Source organism: Impatiens glandulifera, chromosome 4 (assembly GCF_907164915.1).
Source record: "Impatiens glandulifera chromosome 4, dImpGla2.1, whole genome shotgun sequence".
Lineage (NCBI taxonomy): Eukaryota > Viridiplantae > Streptophyta > Magnoliopsida > Ericales > Balsaminaceae > Impatiens > Impatiens glandulifera.
Window position 1 is genome coordinate 10,386,545 of NC_061865.1, and position 21,138 is coordinate 10,407,682.

General features: G+C 27.2%; 1 protein-coding gene across 1 annotated transcript; it reads left to right on the forward strand.

Annotated features, from left to right (window-relative positions):
• The first annotated feature begins 11,310 nt into the window (after positions 1–11,310).
• LOC124934697 (AT-hook motif nuclear-localized protein 1-like) lies at positions 11,311–12,948 on the forward strand. Its single transcript, XM_047475216.1, has 5 exons — positions 11,311–11,584; positions 11,831–11,895; positions 12,004–12,135; positions 12,249–12,422; positions 12,571–12,948. Exons 1-5 carry the CDS (start codon positions 11,311–11,313, stop codon positions 12,946–12,948), a joined length of 1,023 nt encoding a protein of 340 aa, XP_047331172.1.
• The last annotated feature ends 8,190 nt before the right edge of the window (positions 12,949–21,138 follow it).

The window sequence follows — 21,138 nt, forward strand, 5'->3', positions numbered from 1 at the left end:
TAAGTTAGGCAAGTTCAACAATATTTATGATAAGTGTCTTTAAAAATTATTTTGATTTATTGATAAAAAAATTTCAACAACTTTATTAAAATTGCATATATTGTTAGTAATATTTTGCTTATTTATTTAATATAAAATATTTGTTAATATAACTTCTTAAAGAATAAATAATATGTTATTAAATATGGTTGTGTTAACATGTTGAGTTTTTATTTTAATTGATATTTTTTTATATAAAGCTAAATAACTTTTTGTTTGGAGATATGCACAATTAAATTATAGTATTTCTTTACATATATTGTAAGGTTTGTACAAGGTGGAGATTTTCGGCGAGGATTTTTCGGCAAGATTTTTCGGCGATAGATTTTTGAAATTTTCTCGAAAAACGTGCACATCATTCTACTCAACAATAATAACAAATCAGAAATTCAATCGCATTACAGGAAAAATAAGAGTCGTTCGTTGATTGAAACACAATCGACATGATCGACACGATCGCCACGATCGCCACGAACGACACAATCGACATAGCCGCGGAATCCCTTGTTTCGCAAGCGCTACTAGGGTTTCAATGGTATGGATTGCGCTTCGTTGTAATCGTCGCGACACGAGTGACACGGTCAATATCGCACAATCGAAGTCAAGATCGACACAAATGGCACGATCGCCACGAACAACACGATTTGTAGGTCACAAGCGCCGCTAGGGTTTTAACCATTCTAATCGCGCATCGCGATAAGCACCGCTGTTTGTTAGTTCTCTCACTTATAGCCAACTATGGTCGCACTCTTAGTCGACTGACTATCCTGGTCGACATCAGAAAATATTCTCGATTTTCTATTGTGCAGAAATTCATTATTCTGTAAAATATTACATATACTGATTTCTTGTTTGTTGCTTCGCTAATTAGGAATCCGTCTGCTTTTGCCACTTCGAATCAACATCAGGAAACATGAAAGTTTTTGTAATAAGGAATCTTTATTCTTTATCAACATTTGGCTCAAGCCTGACCAATTTTCTTAAACAGGCACATGAGATATCAAATTCCTGCTCCACTCACACAAAAAAAGTTCAGGATGTAGATAACCAATAGGAAGGAAATAAGGGCACATACACCATTACTTCTCATAAAAACAAAGACACTCTGGCTAAAGAAGAAAAGAATGACACCCCTGAATTTGTGAACAAGAGCATCAATGTCAATTCTGAAAAAGTTTCAGGTATGCCTTCTTCCACTATAGCCATCGATAATTCTATTAAGATGAATGTAAACGGATATAAGAGCAAAATGAAATACATACTGATTGCCCAAATAAACAAATTTTTTCAAATGAATCTGTTGATGATTCTTTTGGGAATCAGAATCAATCCAATAAAACTGATAAGTCATAGAGGAAAAAAGGAAAGCAAAATAAAACAGAGGCGACCAACAAGAAGAAGGAAATCACAGGGGAATAAAAGGAAAATAGTGATGGTATGGAAGAAATTAGGGTTGGAAATAAATGTTAGAATAATACAGTAAACAAGAAAGCATGGGAAACAAAGGAAACCGAATAGAAGACAAAAGGCAAATGGATTGTTGGTTTTAATGAGAGGACAAACCTCAAAGGACTGAGAAACCAAATTTTAAGGATGTTGATGCAAGCTAAGAATGGAGAAATGATTCTCAACAAAGAAATGCTCAACAAATCACTATTCAGCTAAACATGCATTACCTCCAAGATTGGAACCTTCTAAAAAAAGAGGAGTATGACATTATTGTTATTTGGTCCGTCAACACAATGAAAGAGTTGGCAAAATATACCAAGAAAATTTTTTATACTCTGAAGAAGAACCCAAATTGGCAGGTTGATCAAGTTTGGAAGAAGAATCCAGACACAAAGTAGGGTCAAAACTTAACAAAAGAAAGTGAAATAAATCTCAGAAAAGGGACAAATTTTCCTAGGTGCGTTCAAAGAAAAGGAGGAAAAACTCGAAAATACCTTTGAGTTTAAGCTACCATCAGACGTGGAAGAAAAATGTGTTCGATCATGGGAACAGGTTATAGTGTGTAATTATATTAGGAAAGAACCTACCACTTTTGATGCCACCAAGGAAGAACTCATGAAGCAATGGGGAAAAGAAGGTCTAATGAAGGTCACCCTTAACAGTCATGGCATGTATTTCCTGAAATTCAATCAAGAGGCTAATCTTGAGAAAATTTTAGAGTTGGGACATACACACGTGGGGAAAGAATACATGAAGCTCGAAAAATGGAAAGAGGGTACGAGCTATGACAGTATTCCAAAAGAAATAGTGTAAATCTGGTTTAAGTTGCGAAATATCCCTCCCCACATTACAATGCGGAAGCCTTAAGCCATTTCGGTAGCCTTCTAAGAAACCCTCTATACATGGACAAAATGACCAAGGAAAGCGAAAATCTCACATATGCTAGGATGAGCGTTGAAGTTCAATCCAAAAGCGTTCTCCCTGACGAAATTACAGTGGTGGATCGAAAGGGAAATGCTACCAAGATGGGCATACACTATGAATGGCGACTTTAAAAATTAAGCATCATTATATATATAGATAGATTAGTTTGTTAAAAAGTTGAATTTATATTGTTAAAATGTCCCGCGTTCATCAAATTTAGTGTTGAATTTAAAGTAAAAAGTGTTATTAGCCTAATTGGTTAAAGGATTATATTTTTTTTGTTAGGTTGCAAGTTCGAACCATACCTGTAGTATGGTTAATTTTATTTTTAATCGTTTTAAGTTTATGGGCGGGTCAACTCACAATCCGACATAAGTATTCATTTACTCTCACATATATATCCAAATTAACTACAATTCTCGGTCCGGCAATCCGGACACTTTAAAAGGTAAGCATATTTATATATATAGATTAGTTAGTTAAAAAGTTGAACTTATATTGTTAAAATGTCATGCGTTCAATAAATTTGGTGTTGAATTTAAAATAAAAAGTTTTATTAGCATAGCTGGTTAAATTGTTGTACTTCTTTTGTTAGGTTGCAAGTTCGAACCATACATATAACATTTTTAGTTTTATTTTTAACCGTTTTAAGTTTATGGGCGGGTAACTCACAATCCAACCCAAATATTCATTTACTCTCACATATATATCCAAATTAATCGCAGCTCTAGAACCGACAATCCGGACACTTAAAAAATTAAGCATCATTATATATATAGATTAATTAGTTAAGAAGTTGAACTTATATTATTAAAATATCTCGCGTTCATCAAATTTGATGTTGAATTTAAAATAAAAAATTGTTATTAACCTAGTTGGTTAAATGGTTGTATTTCTTATATTCTTATCTAAGTTTTTAAGTCTAATTAAACTAGTTGTATAAATAGTGATGTATAAGTGAACTTTTTCATATATATATATAGATAATTGACTTGTTATAATTCAATTATTTGTTTTTTATATTTGTTCCGTTAGTTGTTTGTTGATATTTTTAGTAAAGTTAGGTTCTAACTTTGTTTCTTAAAACTCATTTTCCTTCTTTCGAAATTTTTTAATTAAATTAGAAAAAACTGTTTTAAAAAAAATATAGTATTATTATATTTATTTTATAGGGTAAATGCATTTATAAATAAAATTATATATATATATAAATAAAATAAATATGTAATATTATATATAAATATAAAAATTAATGATGATATTTTATAAGATTAGAGAAAAAAATTAATTAGAAAATTTTAAAAAAATATATGAAAATGGATAAAATATATAACATTAATAGTGAAAATTAAATAGAAGAGATAAGAAAGTATATATATATATATATATATATATATATATATATATATATATATATATATATATATATATATATATATATATATATATATATATAAGAGAAAATAAAAAATAAAAAATAAATTAGGAGAGAAATTCAAATGATAAAAAAATTATTTATATATATAAATAAAATAAATATTTAATATTATATATAAATATAAAAATTATTGATGAAAAATATATATTTTATATGATAAGAGAAAAAAAATTATGAAATTTAAAAAAATAAATATAAAATAATTAAAATATATTTATATAAAATTAATGATGAAAATTAAACCAGATAGAAAAGATATTAATAACTTAGGAGAGAACTGTAAATGATAAAAAAAAAAAATTATTTATATTTATATATAAATAAAATAAGTATGTAATATTATATATAAATATAAAAAGTTATTGATTAAAAAATATATATTTTATATGATATGAGAAAAATATTAATGACGAAATTTAACAAATATATATGAAGAGAGATAAAATATATTTATATAAAAGTAGTGATGAAAATTAAATAGGATTGATAAGAAATTATATAATATATATATATATATATATATATATATATATATATATATATATATATATATATATATATATATATATATATATATATATATATATATATATAATTGTTTATATATATAAATAAAATAAATAGGAGAGATATAAAATTGTTGATATATATAAATTAAAAAATTATTGATGAAAAATATATATTTTATATGAGGAGAGAAAATAAAGTAATTATGAAAAATAAAAAAAAGTAAAAAATGGATATATATATATAATTAATTAATTAATGATGAAAATTAAATCGGAGAGATAATGAAATAAATTGTTTATATTTATATATAAATAAAATAAATATGTAATATTATATATAAATATAAAAATTATTGATAAGAAAATATATAATTTTATATGATGCTAGAAAAAAAAATAATTACTAATAAAATTAGTAGGATATCTTGTGTTGTGTTGTAAAAAAAAATATGAAAAGAAAATATATAATATATATATACAGGCCCGACCCTTTTAACATATTGGGCCAATGTAAATTAAATTTTGGGACCTAAAATGATAAATGTTTTTTTTAATTTTAATAATATAAAATTAATATATTATGATACGAAAATAAAAAATATGATAAAAAATTATATATATATATATTGTATAATATATATTTAATATTAAAATTAAATTAAATTAATAATATAACATATAATTAATAATAATATTAAATATTAAAAAAGAAGACCCTATGAAAGGAGAAGACTTATTTAACTGTATATATTGTTTTAATCATAAATCTCAATGTGAAACCTATCTAGAGAAGATAGGAAGACAAACCAACAATCAAACCCAACTTATACACAGGCAGATCCAAATTATGGATTCAAATTAAACATTATATATATATTTTTCTTTAATAAAAAAGGAAAAAAATATGATGGAAAGAGCAATTTTTCTTTCTTTTTAAATGTGAAAAAAGATGTGAAGTCTAGTGTGAGTGTGTATTGTGTACTAACTCATGGGCCGGGTCCAGTGACCTTCTTCCTATATTTTGATTTATTTTTAAAAAATATTATCTTTTTAGGTTTGTTAAAAAAAACAATAATTATTTTAAGAGGTAAATTAATTATATAGAGTAAATTATTTTGGTAATATTCAAAATTAAAATAATATATATTTTCAACTTTTTTTTAAAAAAAGTAGGAAGAAAATAACAAAAAAATAATAATTTAAGGTAGTCATTTGAAATATTTGTGTGAAAATTTTATAAAATAAAATATTCCAAATTGCTCAATAAAATCAATATTTCGAAAGTACATCATGATGGCCTCCATGTGTTAATTGCTCACTCTTTTCTCATTTATAAAAGTAAAGTTACTAATTGACCACACTAGGTGATTTTAAACTTTTTAAAGTTAGAATTTTATCACAACAAATAATAATTTCAACCATTCATTTTACCACATTTCTTAGAATTCCATCTTCTCAATTACTTTAATCTCCCATTTAATTAATTGTAACATTTTAAATTTCAAATATTTTCTTCTAAAAAATCAACTCCATGTTATTAATTTATACATTAGTAGGTAACCACCACAAAATTTATTTAGATTAAAATAAGTTAAGTTTCCTTATTTTCATGTTAAAAACTCGTACTAATAAATAATAATATTAATTGTATTTTTATTAAAGCGGTCAAATTTTAGTACTAAATATAACAAATCGGTAAATAGACCAACATTTGGAGATAAAAATAGCGCAGCCTAACACCTTACGATAGAAAATGACACACTAGATAAATTAAAAGATAGAAGGGTTACATTCTATCTCTCGCCAACATCTTGAACTCTATGCTCTAAAATTTTCGATCACTCTAGGGTTTCGTCTTTCACAAATTTTGATCAGCGCCGTGGTAGTTTGATTTCTCTTGCGATCTTCTCAATTCATGGACTATGTATCATTCTCCTCCCTCTCTTTGTAATGAATTCTTATTTGATATTCTTTTGGATTTGTTAAGTACTCATAGGATTAGGATTTATTGTGTGTAGTCATTGGTTGATCTATACATGTTGTTAGGAGTTGGTGGATGATGAGCTTCATCGTCTAAAGGACCGATATGTACTCTTGTTGCTTAGTTTTGATTATTTGTTTTACTCATTTGGTTTTCTCCAAATCCTTGTAAATCTTTAATCAACATACCTTTAATCATAGAGAGTAAGCTTGTGGTCCAATCCTATGGTAGCTAGCCTTATTGTTCTATTCTAATTGGTTTTATTATCTAGGACTTATTCTTTTGATTCTTCTCATACCTACACTTTAAATGAGAATATAAGATTTCTAGTATGCATTTCATTGGATTTATACACGATCAGTGTTATTGTCTCCTTACACATGTTAGGAAACTAATTCCTTCAAGTTCTTTAGTAAATTCACTTAAAATTCTCGTTGTTTATTGCAGAATATGGCTGATACGAAGTTTCATTGTCCTTCCCCATTCATCAATGCCATAACATGTACAAACATGTCAAATGCAATATTTGGTATGTTCCAAACTCAATTTAAGTCTTTTGATTTCTTTCTTAGTTTTTCTAAGGTAAACCAGCAATCAATTATACATTGGATACCAATTAAATCTGATTTTTGTAAGGGTGTCCTTCCTTCCACATCCTTAGCTAATAGCCTGATGAATAGAAAGACTCCAGTGTTTGTAGTCTCTGCCTAGTACTCATTTGGAAAGTCTTTCTCATGAATCATACACCTTACCATCTCCATGATGATGTGATTCTTCCTCTTACTCACTCCATTCTACTGAGGAGTGTATGGGTCTATCAGTAGGTGTTGAATCCCAGCTTCTTCACAAAACTGTTTGAATTGTTCTGAAGTGTACTCCTTGCCATTATCAGATCTCAAGGCCTGAATCTTGTAGATACTTTGAGCTTCTATCCACTATTTGAATCTCAAAAACACACCAGAAACTTCAAACTTGAACTTGAGAAAATAGATCAAACACATCCTTGTATAGTCATCAATGAAAACTGTGTAATATTTACTCACATTCAGTGAAGGAGTTATGTGAGGCCCATCAAGGTCTGCATGGATCAATTTTAGCCTTTCAGTTGCTCTCTAGGTTGCTTATGTTAAAGGAAGTCTTGATTGCTTACCTGTTTGACAAGACTTGTATTTTAGCAAGTTAGCTTCTAAATGAGGCAGCCCCTTTACAAACTATTTCTTATGCAAATTCAGCATTGTATTATGATGAAAATGGTCCATCCTTTTATTTCAAATCTCAGCTTGAGACATTATAGATGAATATGTTGTTTGCTCCTCCTTTAGTAGATTTAGCTCAAAGCTTTTCTCATTCATTATGACTTTGAACAAATTCACCCCATCTACATCTTTGATTAGGCACTCCATACCCTCAAAGATCACCTTTAAACCTCTTTCGAGTAGCTAACCAACACTTAATAAATTTTGATTGATGTCGGAAACAAATACACATCTTTAATCAACTCAGTACCCAAGGAACTGCCTACCACCATAGTCCATTTTCCTTTGACTACAAAATACTCTCCATTACCAATTTTGATTTTGGAGTTAAATGATGTGTTCTATTTTTTGAAAAGGCCTTGATCAAATGTAGTGTGGGTAGTGCAACCATTGTCCACAAGCTAATTATTATTTGAGCTATTTGTTGCAAAACAAGTTGGCACAAAGAGCTCCTCCTCCTGATTTGCAGCTTGAGCTACATTTTTTGCTGAAGGTTCACTTGAGTCACATCCTTCTACTTCAGATTAATTTTGTAAATCTTTTAGTGATACCCATCATATGACACTTTTCACATTACACATCTGGCCTTCTCCAACATATAAAAGGTCCTAACTATTTTCTCACATTCCTTACAAGGAGGAAAATCTAGTTTAGAACCTCTAATTGTGCTTGGAGAATTTGAACATGCACTTTCCTTCTTGTTTTTCCAATTATTCTTCTCTTTTTAACTTTGTCTTGATTGCACTTTTGTTGACAATGCTCCCTCTACAAACCCTTCATTCCTCATCAATCTTCTCTATTTTTGTGCCTGCAAGGCATTCGAGATTTCTACAAGGCTAACTTTTGATAGGTCTTTAGTGTTCTATTATGAGGAAATGGTAGCCTAAAATATTTCAAAAATAGTTATCAACACCTTTTGAACCAATCTAGAATCCGGAAATTCAATGCCAAACAATCTTACATTGTTGACAATTGTGAGTAATCTGTTAGAGTACTCCTTGATAGTCTCTAAATCTTTCATCTTCACCATCTCGAATTCCTAATTAAATTGAGAACATGCATCCCCTTAATATTTTGATTTCCTTCCTACTCCTATTTGAGAAAATTCAGACCTTAAATGTTGATTTTATGGTCATTATCCTGATAAAAAAATCTTAGTTGACATAGTAGCAAACAGAGTAGCCCTTGTTTAATATAATATGATTCTTTAATTATATTTTTCTTTATTTTTGAAAGCTAAAGAAGATATAGTGAGCATACTTTTTAGCTCATTCTTCACTTTGCTTCTCCTTCTCAAATTCTTTATCATGAATTCCAGAAAAAGATCTAGAAGAAGGATTTTTTTGTATTTGATACTTATGGTTCATGCACTTTATCCATGCCTATAAGAGTTTAAGTCCAACTATGTTGGGTAGTCCTATCATACTAAAGATGATACTCAAGTTATTGGTATTTTTAGTATTCTTTTATTTTGTTGAAACATTGACCTGCTAAACTCGTGTTGTCCATCCTATCTATGCCTTGTTCAATGTAGAATCTTATTGTAGAGATATAATCTACTCAGTTGTCACAAACCAATATAACATACATCTCTAAGAAGAAGATTGGAAGTTTAAATACTCGTTGAGATAATTTACATAAGAATTCATTTCTCCCAAATAATGTGTTTAAGTTCAGTCATTTTATTTCTGTTTCTCGTATTATTTCACACATGTAAAAAGTGAAAACTTATTTATATGAAGGCTCATTCTTCACTATATTTTGTCAAGAAACGATCCCTTCTTGAGTTGTTTTATAAATATGTATATTTATTTGTCTTAGAAAACCTAATTCGAACTCATGTGTTGTTGACCATATTGGAGGCCAAATTCATGCATCCTGGTTTTCAAAGAGAGTGGAGAAATAAGAGTCTCTCATTGCATTGCATGAGTCTAAATCAATTGTTGTGATCTCTCATTGCCTCTTTTGCTTGTAACACTATCAATAATATACATCGGGTTGAATGAATGGTTTAAAGTGAAAGTTCATGATAATAAGTAATTGCATAGTTTTTTTTTCTCTGTCATTTATTTTTTATTGTGTCCCTATTAATTTTATTTTTATTATGTCATCTTTAATTTTTTTTTTTTTGATGTAATCTCTTTATTGAATATAAAATATTTGAAATTTGAAATTTGAAAAAGTTTTAAATTTGTAATGACTACTTTCAGTAGTTTAGTAATTCTCAAAGAATAAAAGATAAATATTAAAGAATATAAGTGAATATTGTAATAATATTATAGTAATATATACAAGATTATTGTAATATAATTATTAAAAAATTAAATGCATCATATTTTTTTATATTTTTTAAAAGGAAAAAAAGTAAGAATATTGTGGAAGTAATTTGTTTCTATAATAAATTAAAATTAAATTATTGATTTTAAAAAGAATATAAAGATCTACTTAGTTTTATATATTTGGTTATTTATTCTTTTAAAAAAACAATAATAACATGATATAACATAACAAATCATTAAGGCATTCCAAACAAGACTTATGTCTGCACCTATATATATTAATGTAGTTTCATCTTACGAGATACCATTTTATTCGATAGAGAGAAAGAGATCCCGTTTATATATTTTCAGGTATATTTCAAAAGTATTTTTTTAAAAATCATTTTCACAGCATTTTAAAACATTCCCCCTAATTTTGTTTATGTATCTGAGAGAAATTTGATATATATGTATGTGGGCATTTGTTAAGAATTCAATTTTCAAGTTGACTTTTGTTCTATCTAAGATTTTAATTTAGAGTATTCATTTGTTAGTGTGGATTATTAAAAATTTATTTTTTTTAAAAATGGGATGCGTTGTATGTGAATTTTTTTTTTTTTTTTTACCAAAAAATCCGATCCGAAAAGATCCGATCCGTTGATCCGGCCGATCCGATCCGAAAAAATCCGTATCCGATGGATCGGATTCGGATATCGATCCGATCCGATATTTTTACCGAATTTTCGGATTGGATACGGATCGAGCAAAAAAAATTTAGATATTCGAAACCAATCCGATGATATTTTAAATTTATTAAATAAATAAATTTAAAAACAAAATAATATTAAATAAATCTCCCTATCTTTCTTTTCCTTCCCATTCTCTTTAAAAACCCAATATCAAACAAAAAAATGATTGACTTATTTTCCAGATTTGTTTTTTCCATATGTTCTTCGTCACATTTTCCAAAGATTGATTTTTTTTTTTTTGTTCTTCTTCACATTTGTTCTTTAAATCATTATCTTTTTATTTTAATGTATTATGAGTTGAATTCTAAGATCCTTAATGAACAATTTTAATTTTCTAAAATATAAAAAAATTAAAAATATAAAAAGAAATCGGATCAGCGGGTATCTGGCTGTCCGATCCGATCCGGTGTTTTCGGATCGGATAGTGGTCGGATACCGGATCGGATACGGATCACAATTTTTGAAAAAAATAGAGTCGGATATCCGATCCGAAATACCGGATCGGATCGGATCGGATTTTTTGGCGACCCCTAATCCTAACACCTAACATTTCGCTTTGGCTTTTAATAACTTTTTTTTAATTAATTGTGTATGCATCTTTAGGTTTTAAATCCTTTTCTATTAACTCACACAAAATTTCTGTAAATTTATAAAGTTTGTGATTGAACACAGTTAATAATTTTTTCATCGTTGACGGAGAAAAAGTTATGGGTGACGATTCTTCCAATTTCTCCATAAATGCACAACTAGATTCAACCCCTCAAATGAATATATTTGGAAGGAAGAAGAGAGGTAGGCCAAGGCTATTCCGATCAATTATTTCACCCAAATCTTCAAACTCATCGTCTATGCCTCAAGCCCCAATCTCTTCCGCACCCCCACAATTAGCACCTTCAAACTCGTCGGCCATGCCTCGACGCCCAATCTCTTCCGCACTCCCACAACTAGCACCAGACTTTTCTAGTAACATACATAAAAGAGGTAAAATAATATTTAATTTAAAATTGATTAGATTTTTCACAAGTCAAGTATTTTCAATTAACACTTGTAATAAAAATTATTAAAGCTTTTTATCTTACTTTCTCTAAATCCTTTAGTTAAATGATAAAAACCTTACGTCAACAAATTTTCTAGTATTTTTTCTACAATGAATGTAACATTCAAAATATTTCATGGAAATAAATTAAAAAAAAAAATACTTATGCACTTTATACAAATATTTTGTAGGTGAGCCTGACAAAAATATTGTTGAAGACACTAATATACGTTATTTACATTTTTATAAGGGAGAGGTATGTACAACTTAATCGAAAAATATAATTGTTTTATCGCTCAAAGCAAATGAGCTTTAGATGCGCTTATAAAGTTCTACATGACTCTATTTTTTTTTTCTTAATTAGGACATATGTTCGAAGCTATATTGGTATGCTACTAATATGCAGAAAAACATTTGTGTTATGTCTGCAACGGGTTCAATATCAGAAGTTACACTTCAAAAAGAAGACAATTACTTGGCAACAATTAAATATGAGGTGCATTTTTTTCTCATTTTTTTTGTTTATAAATGCCATATTATACATTTAGAAAACAATTTATATTTCATAGATACAATCACACTTTCTAAATTGTTTTGATTCTTTTGTAGGGATTTTTTAAAGTTGTAACATTAGCCGGGTTGATTTTGCCTATTAGGCCAAACACTACCGGCTCCACAATAGCGACCAAACAAGGAGGATTGATGGTTGCATTTGAAGGTGAAGATGGACGTTCAGTAAATGGCATAGTTTCAAACTCGCTAATAGCCTATGAGAAAGTTGAGGTGCTCATAAAAAATATTTTTTCCTCTTAAATTATCTACTTTTTTGGGTCCAAATTTAGCTAAAGTACATTATTGGGTGAATTCTAGCTAATTGAATTTTGTTCTTACAAAGTTAAACGTGACATGAGATTACTGTTCTTTTTATTAGGTTTTAGCTAGTGTATACGCGTCTAAACCCGATGAATATAAAACATGGGAAGAGATGGAATCAAGCGAGTCCATACAGCTTTCTTCACCGGTTCCAAGTGGCTCAAGTCCCAATTTTCAATCTATCTCACAATGGGTCACTAGTACGACAAATCCTGTAGCCGAAAGAGCCGAAGTGACAAGCAACAATAGATTTGTGGGTCAAGGGAGTGTCCCTCCTAGGCCAAAGGAGACACCGAAAGACAATCAAAATCCAAAAGTTCGAATCTTTAGCCCACGAGGGTTGTTGAAAGTTTCTTTAGTTCAAGGGCAAGAACTGGTGGTTGGTAACGATAATGTTGGTGATGATGATGTTATCATGTCAGAGCAAAGAGATTGAAGATTTGATTGGATTGAATTATGGTTGAATTTAATTTAGTTAATGTTCTTTTTAACTTTCATAAGACAATTTTATGTTTTCAATGTTAGACTTTTGTATGGTTTATAATATGTTATGGATTCTTCAAAAATAAGAAATGTTTTAATGTTGTTATAGATTTTTTTAAAAATAATTTTAGTGAAAGGGAAAAAATAAGTCTTATCAAATAATTTTCTAAATTTTATTAGTTATGTTAATCAACAATTAGTTTTTATATAATTATATTATATATAAACAAGTTTTGATTTAAATAATTATTGATATTATACTTTTAAAAATATTTATTGGGAAGAAAAGAATACAAGATTTTTTTTCTTCTATTGTTAATTAAAACAAAGTTTAAAACTATTTTAATGTAACAAGTATTATAACTAAACAGTATTTGAGATAAAATAATTTTAATATGTTAAAGTTAAAATTTAACAATATTTTCCAAAGATAATTTTCATACAAAATAATATAATATATATATATATATATATATATATATATATATATATATATATTTGTATCTTAATTATAAAAACTTAGAATAAACAATTTGAAAACTGCATTTTATTTGGGCTTTGAGTGACACTAACATATATATCATTGAGTAAGATCTTGAAACTACGTATCATACTTTTAAAAGTAAAATTCAATTTTAAAAGTTAAAATAGATTTATTTAATTATTATTTATAAATTAGTAAAATTAAATTTTATTTTTAAATCATACAAAATTATTTTAAAATAAAATAATATTAATTATTTTTTTAAATATATGAAATTAACCTCGCCTAAAATTCATGACTCTTACTATTTAATATTTGAGCTATAATTTAATTACTAAAACAAATAGTTAATTATAAAATAAGTTAGATGAGTTTATTTATTTGAATAAATAATATTTTTTAATTAAATTTGTAAATATAAATGTATTTATTTATGTAGAATAATAAAATCAAAATAAATTATAAAATCTTAGAATAATAAATTTAAAATAATAAGAACTAGTTTAAGAATAAACATAAATTAATTATTTTTCTTTAAATAGTAATATTTTAAGACTTAATTTTAAAATTTTAAGATCAAAATTTATTTTTATTAATTAATCAATTATTTATAGATGAATAGAGGTCACAATAAGTCTATTTTAAATGAAATAAATATTTTTAATTTGTTTTCATGCTTCTATTCTAATATTTGACTGTTTTACTAAGCAAAAAAACTCCCTTTAATTATTTCATTTTAAATTAGTTTTTATATGGTCGAAATTCAAATTCAATTAATTTGATCTCTTTAATCTCTTCTATTTGTTCATTATAAGTAATATTTGTTTTTATCTATAAATATAAAATAATAATTAACTTTCTAAAGGATGGAAAAACAAATAAGCTGAAAAGAATTTAATTTTCTACATTTTTTTCCAAAACAAGAAAAGGAAAATGCATTAATTATTATAATTTTTTTCTTAAAAAGTATAAAATAATTAATATGTTTTTATTTTGAAAAATCTAATCCTCTTATTATGAGTAAGGAAATAAAACATCATATGAAAAATAAAATTCAAATTCTTATACTTCAAATCAAAAGTTATTTTAAAATGCTAACAAAATAATAGAAAAATATGTGGGGTAGTAGGACTAATAAAATTCAAATTCTTATACTTCAAATTAAAAGTTATTTTAAAATGCTAACAAAATAATAGAAAAATATGTGGCGATAGTAGGACTGCAAATGAGTCAAGCCGCTCGTGAGCTACTCGCGAGCCGCTCAGTCAAAGCTCGACTTGAGCTTGACATTGATCGAGTTCGAGCCGAGCTCGCGCCGGCTCGTTTAATATTCGAGTCGAACTCGAGCTCATATAATGTTTGTTCGATGGCTTGTCGAGCTTTTTCGAGCCTGATAATATAATATATAATATATATTTTTTATTTTTAATATTAAAATTTAAAACAATATTTTTTCTGTTTTCTCTCTTTTTTCAAAGCCCATATAGTAATATAGTAGGCCCAATCCATATTATTATATTACATTATCTACAGAAAAACCTTAATTTCAATCTACATAACTCTTCATCTTTTTTTCTTTCTCTCTTCCGTCTTCACAATTTCTTATTCTTCATTGTCATTTCATCTTCTTCTTCAACATTTCATCTTCTTCTTATTCTTTTTCACCATTTCATTTTTTTTTTTCGTCTTTACTATTTCTTTCACTCATTGATAATAGGTTGATTCCATTTTTCATATTATCTTTCATCTACAATATTTCTCTCATTCATTTACAAGGCTTACAGGTAAATTAAAATCTATCTATTTTTACTTCTATAATAGATAACTTTGATTTCCTTCTGTATGATAAGAAACTTATGCTTATAGGATGAATATAGAAAAACACTAATATATATATTATATATATAAGCATGAAATTATATTAGAGGTTGGATAAATATAGAAATATTATTATATATAATGATTTTCAATTTATATTAGGATTTATATATAATGATTTTATATTTATATTATGGTTGGATTGATGATAGAAAAAATACCTAGATAAGGAGAAAAAATGTTAATATATTATATATAATAAAAATTAAAAAAATGTTAGTATTTTATATATAATATGAAGGGATTAAAAAAATGATAGTATATATATTATATATAATATATTGAGAGGAGAAATGAATTTATAAGATTAATAGTATATTATATAATATATATATATATATAAATTATAAATTAGTTATAAATAAATTTATAAATATTTTTTAGGCAGTATCTACTTCTTAATATATAAGTTAAATTTTAGATATTTTTTAACATATATTTTTATATTAATTATTTTTAAGCTTAAACATTTTATATTATTGACTGCAGGTAAATACGTGTGTTATGCTTGAAGAATAAACTTAAAAAAAATTAATATATTGATTGTTAAACAATTTATATTATTTTGTACTTTAATTTTAAAATTTTATGTTTTATAATTTTGATTAGTAACGGTGGTTTGATGTTTTTAAAGTTTGGACTATCATTTTTTAAATTTTGAATATTTATGATTTTTTAATATTTTATTTTGAAGTATAATGTTTTAAATGTTGAATATGTATGAATGTTTGATATTTTCATTTTGAAAATAAATTTTGGTTTGAGCTCGAGCTTGAGTTTGAAAATTTAATTTTAGTTCAAACTTTTCGAGTCGAGCCGAGTTTGTAGGTTAATAGTCGAGCTCGAGTTCGAGCTCAAATTTATAAACTCGTTCGAGCTCGAGTTCGAGTCGAGCTAATAAATACTAAATCGAGTCGAGCTCGAGCTCAAGCTGGTTCGAGCTCGAGCTCAAGCTGGTTCGAGCTTGACTCGGCTCATTTGCAGCCCTAGGCGGTAGTGGTGCTCTTTGCAATCAATTAATGTATTAATTTGGATATACTATTTCTATTATGTATTTTATACGTTACATTTAACCAAACTCACTTAAAATCAAAACAACACTTTTATATATTTCATTTTCTAGCTGCTCATGTGTCCTAGGTTCGAGCCTATCAGATGGGAATTTATGATTATATTGATTGATGATATGTGTTTAATTAACCGAGTTTAGTTGCATTTCTAAAGAGATTTGAAACTTAAAGCATCTAAAAAAACCTTTATAATTAATAATTTGGAACTTGTTGACTTGCATTTGGGAGAAGGGCCATTCACATTTAGAAAAGGTAACAAACATAGTGAGAGTGTGCAATCCCACATTGATAGATTTATTGTCAATAACTCGATTTTCCGTAGTGTATCTAATATATTTCAGAAGGTCTTACCGTGAAGGTGTTCTAATCATCGTTCTATCCTCATTGAGCGGATGAAGGTGGTTCCAACTAATCGACCTTTCAAATTCGAGAACAAGTGGTTGACTATGAATGGTTTATCTCGAATGTGGAAGGGTGGTGGGCGAGTGAGGTCATGTTTGGCTCCCCATCCTCTAGGCTATTTATTAAGTTTAAAAATCTACGGAAATTGCTAAAAAGTTGATTTGTGGGGGATCGTGCATTGTTTTGCTCCAAGGTTGATGTTTTAAGTCGTGAAATTTTAACAATTAATGGTGCGGAGGAAGTTCGTGATCTCTCTTTTACGGAAATTTCTATATGGAGTCATTTAGTGAGCAAGTTTCTAAAACTATGTAAAGAGGATGAAATTGGGGCGAGACAACATAGTAGAGCAAATTGGTTGCGGGAAGGTGATAAAAACATTAAGTATTTACATGACATCTCTAAAGCACAAGCGATAAATAACGTTATTAACTCGATATTCATTGTTGGCGTCGTTCATGAGAACGAACCAACTATATCTAATAGTATTATTCAATTTTCACTAAGATTTGTTTAAGGAACCATTTTGGGTAAGACCAAAGATAAATGAAATCAGTCTTGCATATATATATGCAAATTATAAATGCATATTGGAAGATCATTTCTCCATCGAAGAGGTGGATGCGATAATAATGGATTGTGGTAGTAAGAAGTCCCTCGTGAACGACGATTTTACTTAATTTTTTTAAAAAGGTTTGGGAGTTCCTTAAAGATGATATTATGAAGACTATGAATCATTTCTATCAATTTTCATCTTTTGAGAAAAATTGGAATTTTACATTGATTGTCCTAATTTGTAAGTCAACTAGAACTATCGATGTGAAGAATTTTCGACCCATCAGTTTGGTTACATTATTTTATAAGATTATCTCATAATGTTTGGAAAACAGAATGCGTGGAGTTTTGGGTACGGTTATCTCTATCAATCAGATGGCTTTCATCAAAGCCCGTCAAGTTTTCGATGCGACACTAATCGCCAATAAGTGTAATGATTTGACTAACTCTAGAGGCGATAAATGTGATTTTTTCAAACTCGATATCAAGAAAGCATATGATTATGTTAACTTGGAGTTCCTTTTTGATATTATGGGTAAAATGGATATGGGAGAGAAATAAATATGATGGGTAAGATTTAGCGTATCGATAACAAATTCATTGTTATCGTGAATGGGATCTCACATGGTTTCTTTGAGTGTTAAGGGGTTTAAGATAAGGGTACCCTCTTTTCCCTTTTTTATTAGTTATTGTTATGAAAGGTCTTTCAAGAATGATGTTTATAACCCCCGGAAAAACCCTTGTATCGGTTTTCGTGAAAAGCTCGAGGTTCAAGAATTCAACCTTAGTTTGCGTGTCAAGAATTTTATTTTAAAATAAAACATTATTTTTAAAAGATTTCATTAATTCCTGATGGATTTTGAAATTAATTAAAAATAATAAATTTCGGGGTTCAATTTTAAATAAATCGGAGATTTATGATAATCAAATCACAATTCGATTTTTTTATAAAATTCTTTAGTTTAAATTAATTAAACATAATTAATTTAAAAAATTATTTATTTTGAAACAATGTCGCCAATTGATTTTTAAAAATCAATAAAAGTTGTCATATTTATACAAACGTATTGACTAGAGTTTTCTTTTAGTTCGTAGTTTTTTTGGGGAATTAAATCAGAACTAGCATGACACCCCACATTCATGACTCTCTACTTAAACTCAAAGCATTTCCAGATAGAATTGAACCCGTGACATTTTGGTCTCTTAAGCCGACTCTTACCACTAGGTTACCTTGGTGGGGTTAGTTTCGTAGTTTTGTAATATTCGAGAAAGAGCTTTTGCGCTTCATCCTCTGTACCCGTTTTTAAAACGGTCACTACTTATAAAAATGTCTTGAAAGTTAAAAAGAATATTACATATATAAAGTAAATTCAACCAAATCAATCCATTGGATTAGTCAGTTAAAAAGTTGAACTTATATTGTTAAAACGTCCCGCGTTTATCAAATTTGGTGTTGAATTTAAAATATAAAGTTTTATTATTTTAGTTGGTTAAAGGGTTGTATTTATTTTGTTAGGTTGCAAGTTCGAAACATACCTGTAATATTTTTAATTTTATTTTTAACCGTTTTAAGTTTATGGCGGGTCAACCCACAATCCGACCAAAATATCTATTTACTCTCACTTACATATCAAAATTAACCACAGCTCTCGATCCAGCAATCCGGACACTTTAAAAATTAAGCATCATTATATATATATATAGTTTAGTTAGTTAACAAGTTGAACTTATATTTTTAAAACGTCTCACGTTCATCAAATTTGGTGTTGAATTTAAAATATAAAGTCTTATTAGCCTATTGGTTAAAGGGTTGTACTCTCGACCCGACAATCCGGACACTTTGAAAATTAAGTATTATTATATATATATATATATATATATATATATATATATATATATATATTTGTATATATATATTTATATATATATATATATATATATATATATATATATTTGTATATATATATTTATATATATATATATATATATATATTTGTATATATATATATATATATATTTGTATATATATATATATATATTTTTGTATATATATATATATATATTTGTAAATATAAATGTATTTTATTTAGGTAGAATAATAAAATCAAAATAAATTATAAAATCTTATAATAATAAATTTAAAATAATAAGAACTAGTTTAAGAATAAACATAAATCAATTATTTTTCAGTAAATAGCAATATTGTAAGAGTTAATTTAAAATTTTAAGATCAAAATTTATTTTAATTACTTAATCAATTATTTTAAATGAAATAAATATTTTTAATTTATTTTCATGTTTCTATTCAAATATTTGACTGTTTTACTAAGCAAAACAAACTCTCTAATTATTTCAATTTTAAATTAGTTTTTATACGTTAGAAATTCAAATTCAATTATTTTACCTCTTTAATCGCATCGTCTCTTCAATTTATTTATTACAAGTAATATTTGTATTTATCTATAAATATAAAATAATAATTAGCTTTCTAAAATTTTAATATTTTAATATTAAAAAAAAATAAAAAAACACATAAACTGAAAAGAATTTAATATTCTACATTTTTTTTCCAAAACAAGAAAAGGAGAACGCATTAATTATTATAAATTTTTTCTTAAAAACTATAAAATAATTAATATGTTTTTATTTTGAAAATTTTAATCGTGTTTGTAACCTTGGAAAAAACTATTTGTTTCGATTTCCTTGGAAAGTTCGTGGTTTGAGAACTTTAATATTGATTTGCGTGTCAAAAAATTTATCTTAAAATAAAACATTATTTTTAAAAGATTTCGTTAATTTGCATGTCAAAAATTTTATTTTAAACTAAAACATTATTTTTAAAAGATTTTATTAATTTCTGATAGTTTGTGAAATTAATTAAAAATAATTAATTACGGAGTTAATTTAAATATCGGGGATTTGTGGTAATTAAATTACAATTTAATTTTTTTAAAATATTTTAGTTTAAATTAATTAAACATATTTATTTAAAATTTTTATGTATTTTAAAATAGAGTCGCCAATTGATTTTTGAAAATCAATCAAAGTTGGCATACGTATACAAACGTATTGACCGTAGTTTTCCTTTAGTCCGTAGTTTGGTGATACTCATGAAAAAGCTTTCGCGATTTATCCTCTGTACTCATTTTAAAAACGTTCTCTACTTATAAATTTGAATTTTGAAAATCAGTTGTATAACGTTTGAATTTTAACCGATTATTCTTCTGGTCCTAAACATGCGTAAAGTTTGTGCGTTATTTAAAATATTGAAACAAAAATATTTAAATACTGATACCTATTGTTGTTGATTGCTTAGGAGGAAATACCTGAAAAATATCAGTCCTTTTTAAAGGCAATTGGGTTTAGAAATTATAAACACCAAACGAGCATTGGTCGAAATATTTTTGTGAAAATATCCCAAAATATTTAAAAATATTTTCTAATTTTTCAGGATTTTTATAAAATAATTTGAAGTCTCAAAATTACAAAAATAATTTTGGATTTTGAAAGGTTGAACCAAACAAGTTTTAGGACTGGAGTTCTAAGCCTTGAGTTCATTTTTATCGGTCGAGGACAATAGACAATCGGTTCGGTTTGAGGAGTCACTCGGTCGAGGCTTAGGATCTTCAGTATGGGTGTCAATGTCCCTCGGTCTAGGTGCTAAAGACTCTCGGTCCATGACTGATCTTACTGGTTTAAGTGTATAAATTCATCGGTCTTGGGTTCGGGAGCTCTCGGTCCTGGGTTAGGAATTCTC